At 38.4% G+C, this 16,072-nt stretch overlaps 2 protein-coding genes and 1 non-coding gene across 3 annotated transcripts; 1 reads left to right on the top strand and 2 right to left on the bottom strand.

Moving 5' to 3' along the window:
- Positions 33-4,629, top strand: LOC18767606 (ADP-ribosylation factor 1). The gene is made up of 9 exons (XM_007201302.2): positions 33-264; positions 349-447; positions 885-1,060; positions 2,045-2,146; positions 3,144-3,300; positions 3,538-3,608; positions 3,791-3,910; positions 4,076-4,194; positions 4,460-4,629. The coding sequence occupies exons 1-9, from the start codon at positions 219-221 to the stop codon at positions 4,548-4,550; spliced, it is 981 nt and encodes a 326-aa protein (XP_007201364.2). The 5' UTR covers positions 33-218; the 3' UTR covers positions 4,551-4,629.
- Positions 6,257-6,329, bottom strand: TRNAK-UUU. Its single transcript has one exon. It is a non-coding gene; the product is annotated as a tRNA-Lys (tRNA).
- LOC109946256 (polyubiquitin-A-like) lies at positions 7,357-9,849 on the bottom strand. The gene is made up of 2 exons (XM_020553550.1): positions 9,502-9,849; positions 7,357-7,815 (listed from the first exon to the last, which is right to left on the bottom strand). Exons 1-2 carry the CDS (start codon positions 9,847-9,849, stop codon positions 7,357-7,359), a joined length of 807 nt encoding a protein of 268 aa, XP_020409139.1.

Here is a 16,072-nt window from a genome sequence, read left to right as displayed (position 1 = left end):
AAAGATACTATTGTTTTGAGTATAGGGAATTTCAGAAGAAGAAAAAGGAAAAGAAAATAAAAGGTTGACAGGCACAAAACTCTATCCAAAGCTTTGTAATTGTAATGTCCCAGGGTGACACGCGTCCTCTTACCCTCCTAAAATTTGTATGGTTTGGTTTCCTTCAACTACCACTTCCCCCTTTGCTCTCTCCAAAATTGTAGCTCTCTCTCTGAAAAATGGCTGTAGCTCAAATCTCTGCCTCTCTCTCCCTTTCCATCAGAGGTACCCTCTCTCTCTGTAATTGAATATTGTAATATTGAAATTTCCATATGTAATATGTTTGAGCAAGTCTAAAATATGCAACAGATGCAAGTGGTATTAGCTCAGCAGCAGCAAGTCCTGCTCGGCTTCCCCTTTTCAATTCCCCTAGAATTGGGACTGCCTTTGCTACTGGTTCTCCACTCAGTAAGCCTTTGACTCTTACAGCTTTTATCTTCTCTGCTAATTGCCTTGACTTTCTGTTTAGCAATCCACCATAACCTGTACTATCATGGGTAGCAAGATTTCCAAAACTATGGGAAAAGTTGTTTTCTTTAAAATTTATTTCATTTCTGGAATGAGGGTAATGCAGCTCAATTGGGTTTTATGAACATTTAAAGAAGCGTTGTGTGTAATTATTATTTAGTGGAAAGAAAGTATGTTGATATTAGGACTGCAAAATCCCTCTATAAGAATTTTTACAGAAGCTTCTAGTTTGCAAGTTCTTGTATGCATAAGAGCATAAATGGCACATTAACTTCTTACTCACCTTGACCGCTCATCTTCTGAAGTGTTAGGTTTCATTTCACTGGGTTTTTGCTCTATTTTGTGGGATAAGAGCTGATGTTTGAATTTGTTTTCAGTCATTAGAACTGTATATCATCAAAGGAAGGCAGTATGCAAATCAATGCCACTTTCTGTAAGGTGTGAGCAAAGCACGAAGGAAGGTGGTTTGGATGTATGGCTTGGCCGGCTTGCCATGGTTGGCTTTGCTGTGGCTATTAGTGTTGAGGTAGCGACGGGAAAGGGACTTCTGGAGGTATGAACACATGCTATAGGTTTTTACATCCCACCCAAGATTGCCTTTTTACTTTCAATTGCATTCATATTTATGGGAAGTAGTGTTGGTTTCCATACACTGAACAACCTTCTGAAACCAAAGATGATTTACCAAGTGCATCAAAGATATTGAAAATTTATCCTTGATGTTGCTTTAAGTGTCGATTTAATTCCGTAGGAAACTTACCAAACCTCAAATAAGAAATTAGAAGTAGCATCTATAGATTATTTGTGAGTTCATTTTTAATACTTGAGAGACTTGGAGCCGAACTCAGTTGAAATCTTGTCACTTTGACTTGGTTCTTCCTACATACACCAAGTCATAGGGTTACAATGACTATCCATTGAAATTGTGGTCCCTCACAGAGTGAGCTTCTTCTTTCTTGTCTTTAAGCTTTTGTTATCTCCGTGCTTCTTAAGGAGATGCCTTCAGATCTAAAGCTAGCTTCTGATGAACTATTTCAACTCTTTTGGTTGGGGTATGGCATTGCTTATGCGGATCTTTGTTGCCGCCAACTGTTAAATGCATTACAGTTTCAAAGATTTTTTTAGTTAAATTCCCAGACGCCAGCTTTTCTTCAGTCTAGGAAATTTTGGAGCAGGGAGGCTCTCATGTCACCTGCTCATTATATCTTTTAGATGATTTGAAAACTTAAATCTTACCTGAATAAGCACTCCCTGTTCCATCCCTTGGAATGTTGTACTTCATATAAAGTCACCTTATGTACTAATAGACAAAGACAACTTTCATTTTGCCACATAATTCTCAAAGAGATAGAGATTTCTATGAGATTGTTCCTTGTGTTCCTTTCCTTGTACTACTTTGAATTGGAAGCAGCCATGAAAACAGAATAACATCATAGTCACAAAGGATTTCCTTACATTCATAAAAGTGTCTTTTTTCTAAGGGAATATCATTCTCAACAACTACAATTAATGATAAGTTTTCATTTTGATTGTGCAGAATTTTGGGCTCACAAGCCCCCTGCCTACAGCTGCCTTGGCCGTTACAGCATTGGTGGGGGTTTTAACAGCAGTCTTCATTTTCCAGTCTGGCTCCGAAAAGTGAACACAGTTTAGATTGCTGTGTAGTGCTTGTATAGTTTGTAATTCTGACATGTATTTCAAACTGAACATTTGTTCATTACTGTAATTTTGTCAGAGTGCCAACAATTGCGGCACGACTTAAGGTTGAGGATGTACTTTTATTATATAAATGAGGTCTTAAGTTGATATGGAGGCTTTCTTTCTGGTTGCTTTTACTTGAGCATACTATTGCTATGTCCAAATGATGACATCAACCTAAAGCCATTTGATGATTTGTATCTAACTTTCTGATAGTGGAATTGCTTCTAAATTGTTTAGACTGGCTACCAAAAAAGCGATTGATCATCAATGAGAAGGAAAAAAAAAAATTACTATTAAAGTTGGATTTCTTTTAATAGACTACTGCAATTTTTTCGTCATAACTATGAAAAAAGGTTCATGATTCTGCGAATTTCTTCTGAAAAATAAAAAAATTAAGAACCATAGCATTTCGCGCTAATTTCTGGATTAAAAGATATCTTAGGTAGGATTTATTAATTAGAAACTGATCTAGCAGAGAATTTCTCCTAGAAGGAGCATATTTCTGGTGCTTGTTGAGAAGGAACTTTGTTTAAAAAAAAAAAAAAAAAAAATTAGATGCAGACACAAATGAGTACATAGCTTTTCAAAAGTTTCAAATATATATTCTTTGTGAGTTCCAGGAAACCAGCCAACAGAATATTGGCCATGCCCACTGATGTTGTATGAATGTTCCCTTATGATGGCAACAATTCCTATTGCTAGCAAAATAAAATAATCAATTTTTCTTCCCTTCTAAAATAGAATTTATTCTTTTCACCTTTTGCATAAGCCACCGCTAATATTGTCCCATCTGGGTTTTGCTTTCAACTCAAGACATCTCTTTCTCTGTATAAAAACTGATTGAAACCATTGATATATTCTCTAGTTGGTGAAGTATTCATATTCCCAGGCTCTAAATCTTGTTTCACTCCTAACAAATTTTTTGATCAATTTTTTTTGGTGGCATGGGTGGAGCCATTTCTAGGCTTGCAAAGAGGTTCTTTCCAAAGAATGGAGTGAGGATTCTAATGGTGGGTCTTGATGCTTCAGGAAAGACAACAATCCTCTACAAGCTAAAACTAGGAGAAATTGTCACAACCATACCCACAATTGGTATTTTCCCAGAAACCCTTCCTTGAAGTAGCATCTATAGATTTTGATCATTCATCAATTAGAAAGCAGTTCTAATTTTTTTTTGTTTTTTTTTTAAAAGGAAAATGTGTGTTCTGAATACTTACTCACACCACAGATCTCATTCCTTCTGTCATTTTCATCAACATTTGTTTCGAACTAGTCTAATCGATCAATTTACACTGGTTATATGATATTGCCTTCACTTTCATGGAGCAGGCTTCAATGTGGAGACAATAGAGTACAAAAATATTACCTTCACTGTTTGGGATGTTGGAGGGCAAGATAAGGTACCAAGCTTGATCTCTTTTATATTTGTCTGTGTAAAGAAAAACTGATTTTATTGATTTCTGGATATAGTTGGAAATTATTTTGGTTCAAATATGCTTAAAATATTTACCAAGGAAACGATAATGAGTTTGGTATTGTGATCACTATCTATTGTGTTCATCTTCTCCTTGCTGCTAACCAGATAAGGCCCTTATGGAGACATTACTTTCAGAATACTCAAGGCCTTATATTTGTTGTGGACAGCAGTGATAGAGAGAGAATCGCAGAAGCTCGAAGCGAGCTTCATCACATTTTAAGTGAGGTTAGTGAGGTTTTGCCCGTGAGGAATAAGTTACCTGTTCTTAAATTTATGAAAAGGAGCTCTCAACTAGATCTACGCTTGCAGAATTATTGCATTTCTGTGCCATTACAGCTGTACCTCAAAGAAAAGGAAATAAAAACCTTCAATTGCTGTCCCTTTTTGCAGAGTGAACTTAGCAATGCAACACTTCTGGTACTTGCTAATAAGCAAGACCTTCCAAATGCTATGTGTACTTCTGAGATTGCAGATAAACTTGCCTTACACTTGCTCGGCCTACGTTACTGGTATGCATATGGTTTAATCTTCTTGAATATGCTTTGTAGATATTTCATTCGAATCGATTCCTTTTCCTGTTGTAATGTGATCACAGTGAGGCCAGGCCTCTGTGAGTTATAACAAGAAGGCAGAAGAACCTGCTATTGAAACTAAAAACAAAATCTAAAAAGTCAAAGCAAATTGAGAGATTGAGCCTGTTACAATCTGATCATTTATTGATTCTATGTTTGCCATGGCATATTTAATTGATTTTGATGAAATTATCTTGTGCAGGTACATCCAAAGCACTTCTGCCACCTCTGGACAAGGACTCTATGAAGGACTTGATTGGCTATCTAATAATATTATCACTGACAAGACATGATGTAAAAGACTTCTATAAGATTCAAACCAGCCACTTTCAATCTTTTATACAGTTTGATGGAATCAAATTTTATTAGCAATGCAAAGTGAACACATCATTTCTTTGCAAACCCTGCATAGATATGCACCAAATGGAGATCCAATAGGACTTGGTTTTAAAAAAATGGAATGCATCCAAGGTTGTATTGCTGCCTAAATGTGAATGTTGGCTGGTGGATAAGATTTGAATAGGAAAAGTATTGATTGTTCTCTCTTTTCACCATGTTGAATAAATCCACTAACTTTGAGAATAAAATGTCCAAATAAAATATGAAAGTTTCTGTTCGTTTACGCAGTAAAATCAAGAACGAAGAGATGCAAATTTAAGAACTGAGATTTTTTTCACCCGAACAGGTCATTATTAAGCTAAATCATAATCTACCAAATTTATTTTTGTCTCAACTAAAATATAGTTCATGCTTTATAAGCTAGTTATATAATATAGTACTACTAGTGAAGTGAAGCCGTAAGATTTTGTAGAGCAAGCCAAAGTTAACCAAGTCCCATTGAAATGGGGAAGCATTTCTCCATATCATCCCCCCCTCCTAGGCCGGCCTCGAGGCCTTGGATCATCAAGATATAACTCAGTTCCTTCCACAGCTCCAGCAGCCCACAGTTGAGTACGATCATCATGATGAGTAGTATTCGTTCGGAGTACCTTATTTTCGATGACAACACCGTGATCTGCGTGAAGTCTCGCCTTCAAGTCCCCCATGGTAGTACCCTCGTGGACCACATAGTCATAATAAGGGCCCTGAGAGCTCAAGCAGATCCTGACATGAATTTTTACAAGGACATGAATGGCAGCATTAGGGGGAATACCATAGTCTTGCAGAGTCAATTCATCCCTCAGTAACTGCCCGCAGGAGAGCTCTTGCCTCTCCGGTAGGATTGGGACTTGAAACACTTGCCAAATTAGCTGTTTGAGGTCGATAATTCTTGTAGTGAAGGGAATTAGTAGTGCAGGGTATACTATACCTCTGCATACGACATAGATCGACGTCATCTATCAAATATCAATCATTTTGTTATTAATATGTGAAAATGTGCAAAGCATATGATTATAAACTTGGACAAAGATTACAACTTAATTAGCAGTCGCAATCGCAAATTAACGATTAACGAAAAAATGCTTACCACAAAAGGAGGCAAATTAGCATTGGGATCCGTTGTGCCGCTAGTGAGTTCTCTCAGTTGTATGCATGCTTCAATGCGAAGGAGATTGAGCTTGTTATAATGTATCTCCTCATGGCATTAGCATGGGGTTGCCTTGAATGTGATTTGCATGTTTTTAATTCATGCATATTTTGTTCCAAAACTTTAGACTAAACATGAAGTCAACCCATCTTAATTATTGTCACGCATCTTCTATGTGAAAATGCAGCCAATGCCATAAAGAACAATTTAAATTTAAACTTTATTAATCTAAACTCAAGCATAAGAATAGGACCATGTCAACATGCATACGATTGATGTCAAGTTAGGTTTAATGTCAATTACTTTACCTTTAAAGTGTAACTTATTAATTATTGGTTTAGTGATATTTTACCTCTACAATATTGGAAGATATAGTAGAAATGAACATAAGTGGATTGGATTTTTATTGTTTCGACAAATAAAGAAAAAGATATAGATTTTTATTTTGTTTCAACAAATAAAGAAAAAAGTCGCCGTCTGTGGGAATCGAACCCACGACCACACGGTTAAAAGCCGTGCGCTCTACCGGCTGAGCTAAGACGGCATTTGCATCACAATGGATTTTGAAAACCCTAAACTCTACACAAACGTGAAGCCACTTGGAGTAATAGCATCAACATAATCTAAGCTTGACTTATAAGAACGTAGATCATGAATATTTGAGATGCACGTATGTAACCAAAAAAAATAATATCATTGATACATTAGAAGATCGGAGAGCCTATATCTTAATTTTATTGTGTACATAACTGGTTATAGATTTCAAAAAATTGGAGTTTTCCCCTTAAATTCTAATCAAACTTTTTTCCCAAGAGCCTCTATGAATTTCAGGAAGTTGCATGAACATTATGAATTATTTGAAAAATATTTTGTAATTCTTCATTTTATATATTTTTATTTATTAATAGTTACACAAAAAGATTGGACTTGAATTCCAAGCAATCATAGAGTTTGAAAACCAGGCCTGAAGCCCAGAACCGACCCAAAGTAAATAATCGGGCCTTTCCTTTAAGATTCAAACTAATTAGCCCGTCTTTATATATTCAACAGTCCCGATCCGACCCTGAGTAAGTCCAAGCTGAATTTCGTGCTTGTGTAATGTGTTACATTTTCACCCCAATGCTTTCGCACCTTACTTTCTTTGTCATTTTCTCCCTCTCAGTTTTTCTTTTTGTTGTTATGTTTTTATAAAAAAGCTGATTTTAGTATAATATATTATACAAAAACTTATATAAAGTCTATTTAGAGAGAAAAGTTCAAAATTTTTTAATTGTTTCTTAGAAAATTTTAACACACTAAGAATCAATTAAAAATGACAAGCGACTAGTTTTGGGGTTTTCTTTCCAACTAGGGCTCTGTAAGGATTTTTGTATAATATATCATGTTAGAACTATTTGTGAAAAGCCCAGTTTTTTTTTACTAGGATATGAGAAATTAGAATAAACAAAAGGGAATGAATTAAAATTAAGAATAAAATTATCCAAGTAAAAATAGCCCATGGTAATAGTGAATTAAAAAGATTTTGTATAACCAAGTCCCATTGAAACGCTGAGTTATTTTTCCATACCATCTCACATACGTTTTTTATCCTCAATGAGAAATAACTTGGCTCCTTCAACAACTCCGGCAACCAAGAGTTGAGCATGATCATCAAGATAACTATTATCCACCATCCAGAGTACCTTATGTTCAATGTCTACGCCTTGTTCCGTCTGAAGTTTCGCCTTCAACTCACCCACGGTAATACCATCGAAGACTACGTACACATAACGATGGCCATCGAACTCCAAGTAGATCTCAACTTCAATTTTCTTATAGATAACAAGGAAAGCAGTAGGGGGAATGTGATAGTCTTGCAGAGTCAGTTCATCTTTCAGGCACTGCCCTTCCCATGAGAGCTCTTGCCTATCTATTGGGACGGGGATGCGAAGCACTTCTGAAATCAGTAGCTTTACGTCGATAATTCTTGTAGCCATGGGAACCAGCAGAATGGATTCTCCTCCACTCCATAGGAATGTGATCAGCGAGGTCTGTCAAATACCAATCAATTTGTCATAAACTTAGAAAAAAAAGAAAGAAGATTATAATTTAATTAACAGTCACAAATTAGTGAGTTACAAGATGCTTACCGCCGGAGGTAAATAATTCATTATGGTTGTAACTTGTACGTGTGCTTAAATGCGAAAGGGGAATGAGAGCTTGTTAAAATGTATCTCCTCATGGCAATGGCATTATCATGGTGTTGGTCGAATGTTATTTGCATGCATCGAAAAGGTCCTTTTTAAGTCTCATGCATATTTTGTTCCAAAACTAGAAACGAAAAAGAAATTTCAGAACGAAAACTTTAGAACTTGGTTGCTGTCACGCACTGCCTGTAAGAGTGGCTACGGGTAATTCCTCAATTCCATGGATGAGAGTGAAAGCTTTTCAGTTTCCTCAGTAATAGCTCTTGACGAAACTGACTTTCGATTTCTCTTGGTTCCTCCATTTCAAGAAATGTGTACAATCATGACAATCCGCTTTGGTTATATTGTCGCTAAAATTACAAAAGCGATGTGGAAATTTTTGACTGGTCAGTGGTCAAAGTTGGATTCTTATTATCAGAAAAAGCTATTTCACTAAGAAAATTATGAAAAGTAAGTAGATTTTGCACGTATGAAAAAGCGTTCATCCAAAACATAAAAAGGCATAGGTAAAAAACCCTTCCTTTAATAATGGATGCCTAATCAATAACCCAATCTAGTTTGTATTGGCCCTAAACCCTAAACCTTTGAATTATGAATGTAATTTCAAAATTATTAAATTTTCAAGTCGGGCAGAATTAAGATTTCAAAGTTCAAGGCCCCAGCCCATTCATTGGGCCAGGCCTAGAAGTATAATGGGCCGGGCCTAGAAATATAATTTTTAGGTTTGGGTCGAGTTTTTGGACTTTTTTTTTAAAATTTTTAAGTCGGGCAGAATTAAGGTTTTAAAGTTCAAGGCCCCAGCCCACTCATTGGGCCAGGCCTAGAAGTATAATGGGCCGGGCCTAGAAATTTAATTCACTTCTAATGATAATTGTTGTATAATTCAGAGGAGAAAACGATATTTTACTCTAAAATTTATGTTACACTAGTTACAAATTTCAGAAAATTGGAGTTTTCCTCTTAAAATTCTAATCAAACTTTTCTCAAGGGCCTCTCGTGGAAGGAAGTTGCATGAACACTACGAATTATTTGAAAAATATTCGGAAATTCTTATTCATATCCATATTCTATTAATTATATCTTGTTTCATTGTTTCTCTCTCTCTGCAATTTTGTTGTTGTTGGTATTTTGACTTCTTTTGGGCACATTAATTTATTTAACCCAGTTTATGACTAGGATATGAGAAATTAAAATAAACAAAAGGGCAGGCATTAACATTAAGAACAAAATGATGTGACAAATTTAAGAACTGAAAATTTTCACCCAAACAGGCTATTCTTTCTCAGGCTAAATTAATTATAATTTGTCGAACTTATTTTATCCAAACTGAAATATATAGCCCATGCTTCTTAAGCTAACTTATAATATAGTAACAGTGAATTAATAAGATTTTCCAGCAAGCCAACCAAGTCCTCTTGAAATGCCGAATTAGTTTTGATACTTAACGAGATGTAACTTAGTTCCTTCCATAACTGTGGCAGCCCAGAGAAGAGCACCATCATCAAGATCAAAACCGTTCATTCGGAGTACCTTGTGTTCAACGTCAATAATGCTTTGTTCTGCGCAAACTTTCGCCTTCAACTCCCCCACGGTAGCACCATCATGGACTTCACACACATAATAAAAGCGACTATACTCCACGTAGATTTCGACTTTAATTTTGGTAAGGACAGTAAGGGAAGCATTAGGAGGAATGTTATAGTTTTGCAGAGTCAGTTCATCCCTGAGGAACTGCCCTTCCCATGAGAGCTCTTGCCTGTCTGCTGGGACTGGGATGTGAAGAGCTTCACAAATCAGTACTTTCACTTCGATAATTCGTGCAGCGACAGGTATCTCCAGAGTGGATATTGCTCCTCTCCATAAGACTATGATCCGCATGTTCTGTCAAATAACATTCATTTTGTTATATATGAAACTGTGCATGCATTATGCATATAAACTTAGAAAAAGAACATTAGAATTTAATTTGCAATCACAAATGAATCATGTACTGGATAAAGCTTATGGAGTGTAAAAATGCTTACCGCCGGAGGCAAATTAGAGTCGGGATCCATTGTGCCGCTGATTAGTTAATGCTTCAATGCGAGAGGGATCAGCTTGTTAAAATGTATCTCCTCATGGCATTAGCATGGGGTTGGTTGTTCGAATGTGATTTGCATGCATCGAATGGTCCTTTTTAAGTCATGCATATTTTGTTCCAAAACTAGTTAACGAAAAAATAATTTCAGAATGAAAACTTTAGACTGAACATGATGAAGTAACCCAACTTTTATTTCTCAGCTCACACGCACTGCAAACTATATGTTGAAGAATACACAAGTCCCACATCGGAAACTTAATAAAATAAAAAGTTTCATATAATAAATGGTTCCACTTCTAATAACATCGATGTCTTTTGTATAAAATCCCACACCGACTTTGTAGGTGGTTAAGTTAGGGACAATATCGGTGTTGTTAGTAATGAGTCACTGACTCGTCTCTCTAGTCTTAACATGGTATCAGAGCGGCTTGATTGATTGTGCCTGAATTGGGCCTCTATCCTTACCCAATATGTGGTGTTCACATGTTGGGCTTGAATGTTTACCCTTACCCTTTACCCAATACGTGGTGCTCACGTGTTGGGCTTGAATGTTTGACTCCGATGTGGACTTGGCTCAACGTGTGGCCCACTATGTGGTGGTCCCACGTGAGGGGGCGTGTTGAAGAATGAGTTACACATCGGAAACTTGATTAAATAAAATAAAATACATAATGAATGGTTCCACTACTAATATTACCGAGGCCTTTTGTGATAAAACTCCACACCTACTGGGTTTTGTAGGTTGTTAAGTTGGGGACAATATCGGTGTTGTTAGTAGTAGGCCGCTGGCCCGTCTCATAATTCGCATATGTGGTGTATGACTCATCAAAATCGAATTAGTTGTTAAAAAGTGACATGTGGCGAGATCCGACGGAGTGCATCAAACGGTTCAAGTTGAAGACAAAATTAAGGAAAAGAATCTTCTGTAATTGACTTTGATTTAAATCAAATATTAATCAGGTTAATCAATTGAAGATAATCTGGTTAAATTGCCAGATTATGGGAATTGATTTAAATCAAATTAAAATCCCACAAAACAATGTTTTAAATAGGGAAAGTTATTTAGGACAAGCATCCTAGAAAAGCCTATAAATAGGAGGCCTCAAGACGAAAGAAGGGAGGCTCAGAAAAACCTAGCACTCAGAAGAAACAGAAAACTCTCTGCACTCTTAACCCTACTTTGGAAGAGCGACCAAGCACAACAAATACGTGCCGGTTCCCTCACCATAGAAAAATCCCAAACACCAAACAAGCTTCGTGCTACCCGTTTGATCAAGATCAAGTCTCTACGACCCTTGTATCAAACACAAATTTTCTTTAAATACTTTTGAGATCGAATCAGAGGATTCAATACAGAGATTGTAACCCTAAATTTCATTAATACAATATTATTTTGTACATGTGTTCTTGTCTCATTTGTCGCAGGAAATTCGTGTTTACAAATTTGGCACTCCCAGTGGGACATCTCTGCCTCTCATCTCTTTCTCCAGTTCCAAAATCAATCAATACACCAAAAACGATGGCTTCCAAGAAGATTCAATCCGTTCCCGCGACGAGAGGTAAAAGCGTGAGCATCTCTTTCTCAAGCGGAGATTCTGCTAGAGTCGTCACCCTGAGCAAGGCCAAGGTGATATCCACAACTCCACATGTCACTTCCATACCGACTCAAGCCAAGGCGAAAGATGTGAACCAAATGCTTGAACCAGTTATCAATTTGGCCTCCTTAGGGGCAAAGAAGACTATCGCCTGAGCGGATGAGAGAAACTCTTGGAATGAAGAAAAGAGTTTTTTCGGGTTCGAAGAATTCAAGAGAGCGCTCACTCTTGCCTGTTTCAGACGCTGACTCGAGCACTGGCTCATACCATGGATCCCCGCCTGATGACCAATAGAAGAATATTGCCTCGGCGTCTGTAAGTGAGTCTTATTTTATGGCTGTGCAGGTCAAGGTGACGGGAGCAATGTCTATTGAAGAACAGCTGGCCCATATGAGCGAAGCAGTCACGAAACTGACGAAGATGGTCGAAGAGAAGGATGTGCAGATTGCTTCTCTCATTAACAAGTGGGAGACGCATCAAGATAAGGAACATAACCAAGACGTGCATAAGAAAGAATCACATCATGAAGCTGAAACCAGTGAGAAAGGATTGGGTCATGAAACGGAGTCGGGTCATAAGTTGCACGAAAAAGGTGACACTGCCTCTGTGAATTCTTTATCTATCCAACAACTTCAGGACATGATCACGAACACCATCAGGGCTCAATATAGTGGGCCTTCTCAAGATACATTTATCTATTCCAAGCCTTACACCAAAAGGTTAGACAACCTTCGAATGCCAACGGGCTATCAACCTCCAAAGTTCATGCTCTTTGATGGAAAAGGTAACCATAAACAACATGTTGCCCACTTAATTGAGATGTACAACAGCGCTGGCACTAACGACGATTATCTCGTGAAGCAATTTGTCCGATCACTCCGAGGCACTGCATTCAACTGGTACATTAGCTTGGAACCTAAGTCAATTGATAGCTGGGAGCAAATAAAGAGAGAATTCCTCAACCGCTTCTATAGCACTCGTCGCTCAGTTAGCATGCTAAAGCTCACTAGCACAAAGTAGCGAAAAGACGAACCTGTTGTTGACTACATCAATCGTTGGCGTTCATTAAGCCTCGATTGCAAAGATCGAGTCTCAGAGTTATCGGCTGTAGAGATGTGCATTCAAGGTATGCATTGGGGTCTGCTCTACATTCTTCAAGGGATCAAACCCCGTAGCTTCGAAGAATTGACCACTCGTGTGCATGACATAGAGCTAAGTATCGCTAGTCACGATGGAAGAAAAGAAATGGTGAGTGATCATCGAAATGACAAGTCGTCGAGAAATTGGGCAGACTCTTTGAGGACACGCATCTTAGAGTCAATGACGATCAGTGCTACTCCAATGAAGATTTCCACTCGAGGCAAGAAAGATGTGAGGAAGGCCGAGTCGATTCAAGATCAAGAACCACGACAACACACCCTAAAAGAAATGAAGGAGAAGAAGTATATTTTCCAGACTCTGACGGAGAAGGCATGCTGGAAGACTTACTCGAGAAGAAGGTTATTGAGTTACTCGAATGCAAATGCCCTGAAGAGATGAATCATATTAACCACCCAAAATACTGCATGTACCATATTGTCATCAATCACGCAATTGAAAAGTGCTTCGTGTTGAAAGATCTCATCATGAAGTTGGCACAGCAAGGAAGAATCGAAATGGGTTTTGATAAGGTGGTAGCGTCGAACCATGCTACGATCTCGTTTGTCTTCTCTAGTTCAGCACATTCTCCCTCACTTCAATCACTAGGGGCATTCTCTGAAACCCATCAACTTAATCCATATGAGTGTGTTAGGGTGTTAAGTTAAAGTATTGTCGAATCATCCAACGACGATAATGAAGGATAGGCATTGGCTACTCGGAAGAAGTTAGATAAGAGTGCACCTTTGCCAAGAACTCCTCGATCATAAAGATTTGTAAGCAAAAGAAGTTCTCCTCAATCACCTAAAAGGCATAGAGGAAATGAATTATCAAATATGAATAAAATGGTTCTAAAAGATGAACTCTTGAAACAAAGGTCACCTAGCCCCATCATGCTGCATGACTTCTTCGCCAAGGGATTCTTCAAGAATAATGCGTTGAGCACCTCCCAAGGTGAAAAACATAAGGAGGATACTTCTCACTTCGCTTGACACAAATTTGACCAAAACGCTCATTCGCCTACACGAGTCGAAACTGCACAAGGCACCAAAACGCTCTTTCGCCTGCACGAGCCGAAACTGCACAAACGCTCCTTTACCGGCACGAGCCGAAACTGCAAGGCACCAAAACGCTCATTCACCTGCACGAGCCGAAACTGCACAAGGCACCATAACGCTCCTTCGCCTGCACGAGCCAAAACTGCAAAGCACCAAAACGCTCATTCGCCTGCACGAGCCTAAAACTGCACGATGCACCAAGTGCTCATTCGCCTGCACGAGCCTAAACTGCACAAGGCACCAAACGCTCATTTGCTTGCATGAGCTGAAACTACAGAAGGCATCAAATGCTCATTCGCCTGCATGAGTCGAAACTGCACAAGGCACCAAACGCTCCTTTGCCTGCACGAGCTGAAACTGTATAAGGCATCAAATGCTCATTCGTCTGCATGAGCCGAAACTGCACGAGGCACCAAACGCTTCTTTGCCTGCACGAGCTGAAACTGCAAAAACACCAAATGCTCATTTGCTTGCACGAGTTGAAACTGCACGAAGCACCAAACGCTCCTTTACTTGCACAAGCTGAAACTGCAAAAGGCACCAAAATGCTTATTTGCCTACACGAGCCAAAACTGCACAAGGCACCAAACACTCATTGGTTCAGCTGCACGAGCCTAAACTGCACAAGGCACTAAATGCTCATTTGCCTGCACGAGCCGAAACTGCACGATGCACCAAGTGCTCATTCGCTTGCATGAGCCTAAACTGCACAAGGCACCAAAATGCTCCTTCGCCTACAAGAGCCAAAAATGCACAAGGTACCAAATGCTCACACGCTTGCATGAGCCAAAACTGCAAACTGGGAAAAAAAAACACACACACATTGAACTACGTCATGACTTGATCTCTTCTTTTCCTAGAAGGGTACGTAGGCAGCTCATGAAACCACTTTGAGTTCAGTCACATAATAAAATAAATTTGGAGTTTCTCATTAGTTTGGCACTATTCGACTTCCAATTCACTCCGTCAGGGCTACATTAACATCTTTCATTCAACATCGATCAGGTTGGGCGTCCTCCAATACGTAAAGCCTAAGCGCTTAAGCAAGTTATCACAAAGTCGCAGAGATGGATCAAACCCAAGGGGTATAGGACGTCTACGTTCTTCACTTGTCTTCGACTTACGTAAAGCCTAAGCGCTTGAACGGGTTATCACCAAGTCGGAGAGATGGATCAAATCCAAGCAGTATAGGATGTCTACGTTCTTCACTCGTCCTCCACTTACGTAAAGCCTAAGCGCTTGAGCGGGTTATCACCAAGTTGGAGAGATGGATCAAACCCAAGCGGTATAGGACGTCTACATTCTTCACTCGTCATCCACTTACGTAAAGCCTAAGCGCTTGAGCGGGTTATCACCAAGTCGGAGAGATGGATCAAACCCAAGCGGTATAGGACGTCTACGTTCTTCACTTTCTTTTGAAGCACCTAAAAAAAAAAAGACGACGCAAGCACAACAACAGCATACCAATATTGAATTTAATATTGCATGGTGGGAGTGCACCTAAAATAGAAGAAAAAAAAAAAGAGAACGACGTAAGCACAGCAATAGTATGCCAATATTGAGTTTGATGTTGCATGGTGGGAATGCCAAAAACAAAAAAAAAAAACAAAAAAAAAAAGATGATGAAGAAGAAGAAGACGCTGGCACAAAGAAAGAATAATCATGCCAAGGGTAGGTTCTTGTGGCTAGAAGAAAGAAGAAAAATAAAAAATTGACGTGGAATGATGAAATAAAGAGTGGATTCAATCTTACCAACAAGTTTCTTGGTAGACCAAATTGAAGGAAAAGAAGCCAACTCTCACCACTTTGGTTGCTGAGAATTCAGATTATGCAAATTTCAAAGTTGTAAACCTTCTTGCCGACAAGAGGAGCCTTCACTGTTCTATTGGGTTACTCTCAATATCCATGAGAGTATGCAATTTAAAAAAGTCAAAGGCCATTAAAGCTCTTGGTGGTGCTAGGGTTTCTCATTCCTAGTTTAGGAAAATATTGGATTTTGTCGCACAAAATCTTAACAAAATTGGATATTATTAAGTTAATAATATCACCCAAAAAAAAAAGAAAAAAGGAAGCTCACGTTGGAAATAGAAAGCCAATGTTGGAAGCAAAGTGATTATTGGATATTATTTTAATAATATCATTCCCCTAAAAAAAGAAAAAAAAAAAGGGAGTTCTTCAAGCTGCACCTCCTACATGCGAAAAGCACGTACCTACAATGCATTAGGAAGTGG

Source organism: Prunus persica, chromosome G8 (assembly GCF_000346465.2).
Source record: "Prunus persica cultivar Lovell chromosome G8, Prunus_persica_NCBIv2, whole genome shotgun sequence".
In the NCBI taxonomy this organism is placed as follows: domain Eukaryota; kingdom Viridiplantae; phylum Streptophyta; class Magnoliopsida; order Rosales; family Rosaceae; genus Prunus; species Prunus persica.
This window is presented reverse-complemented; position numbering and strand designations above follow the sequence as displayed.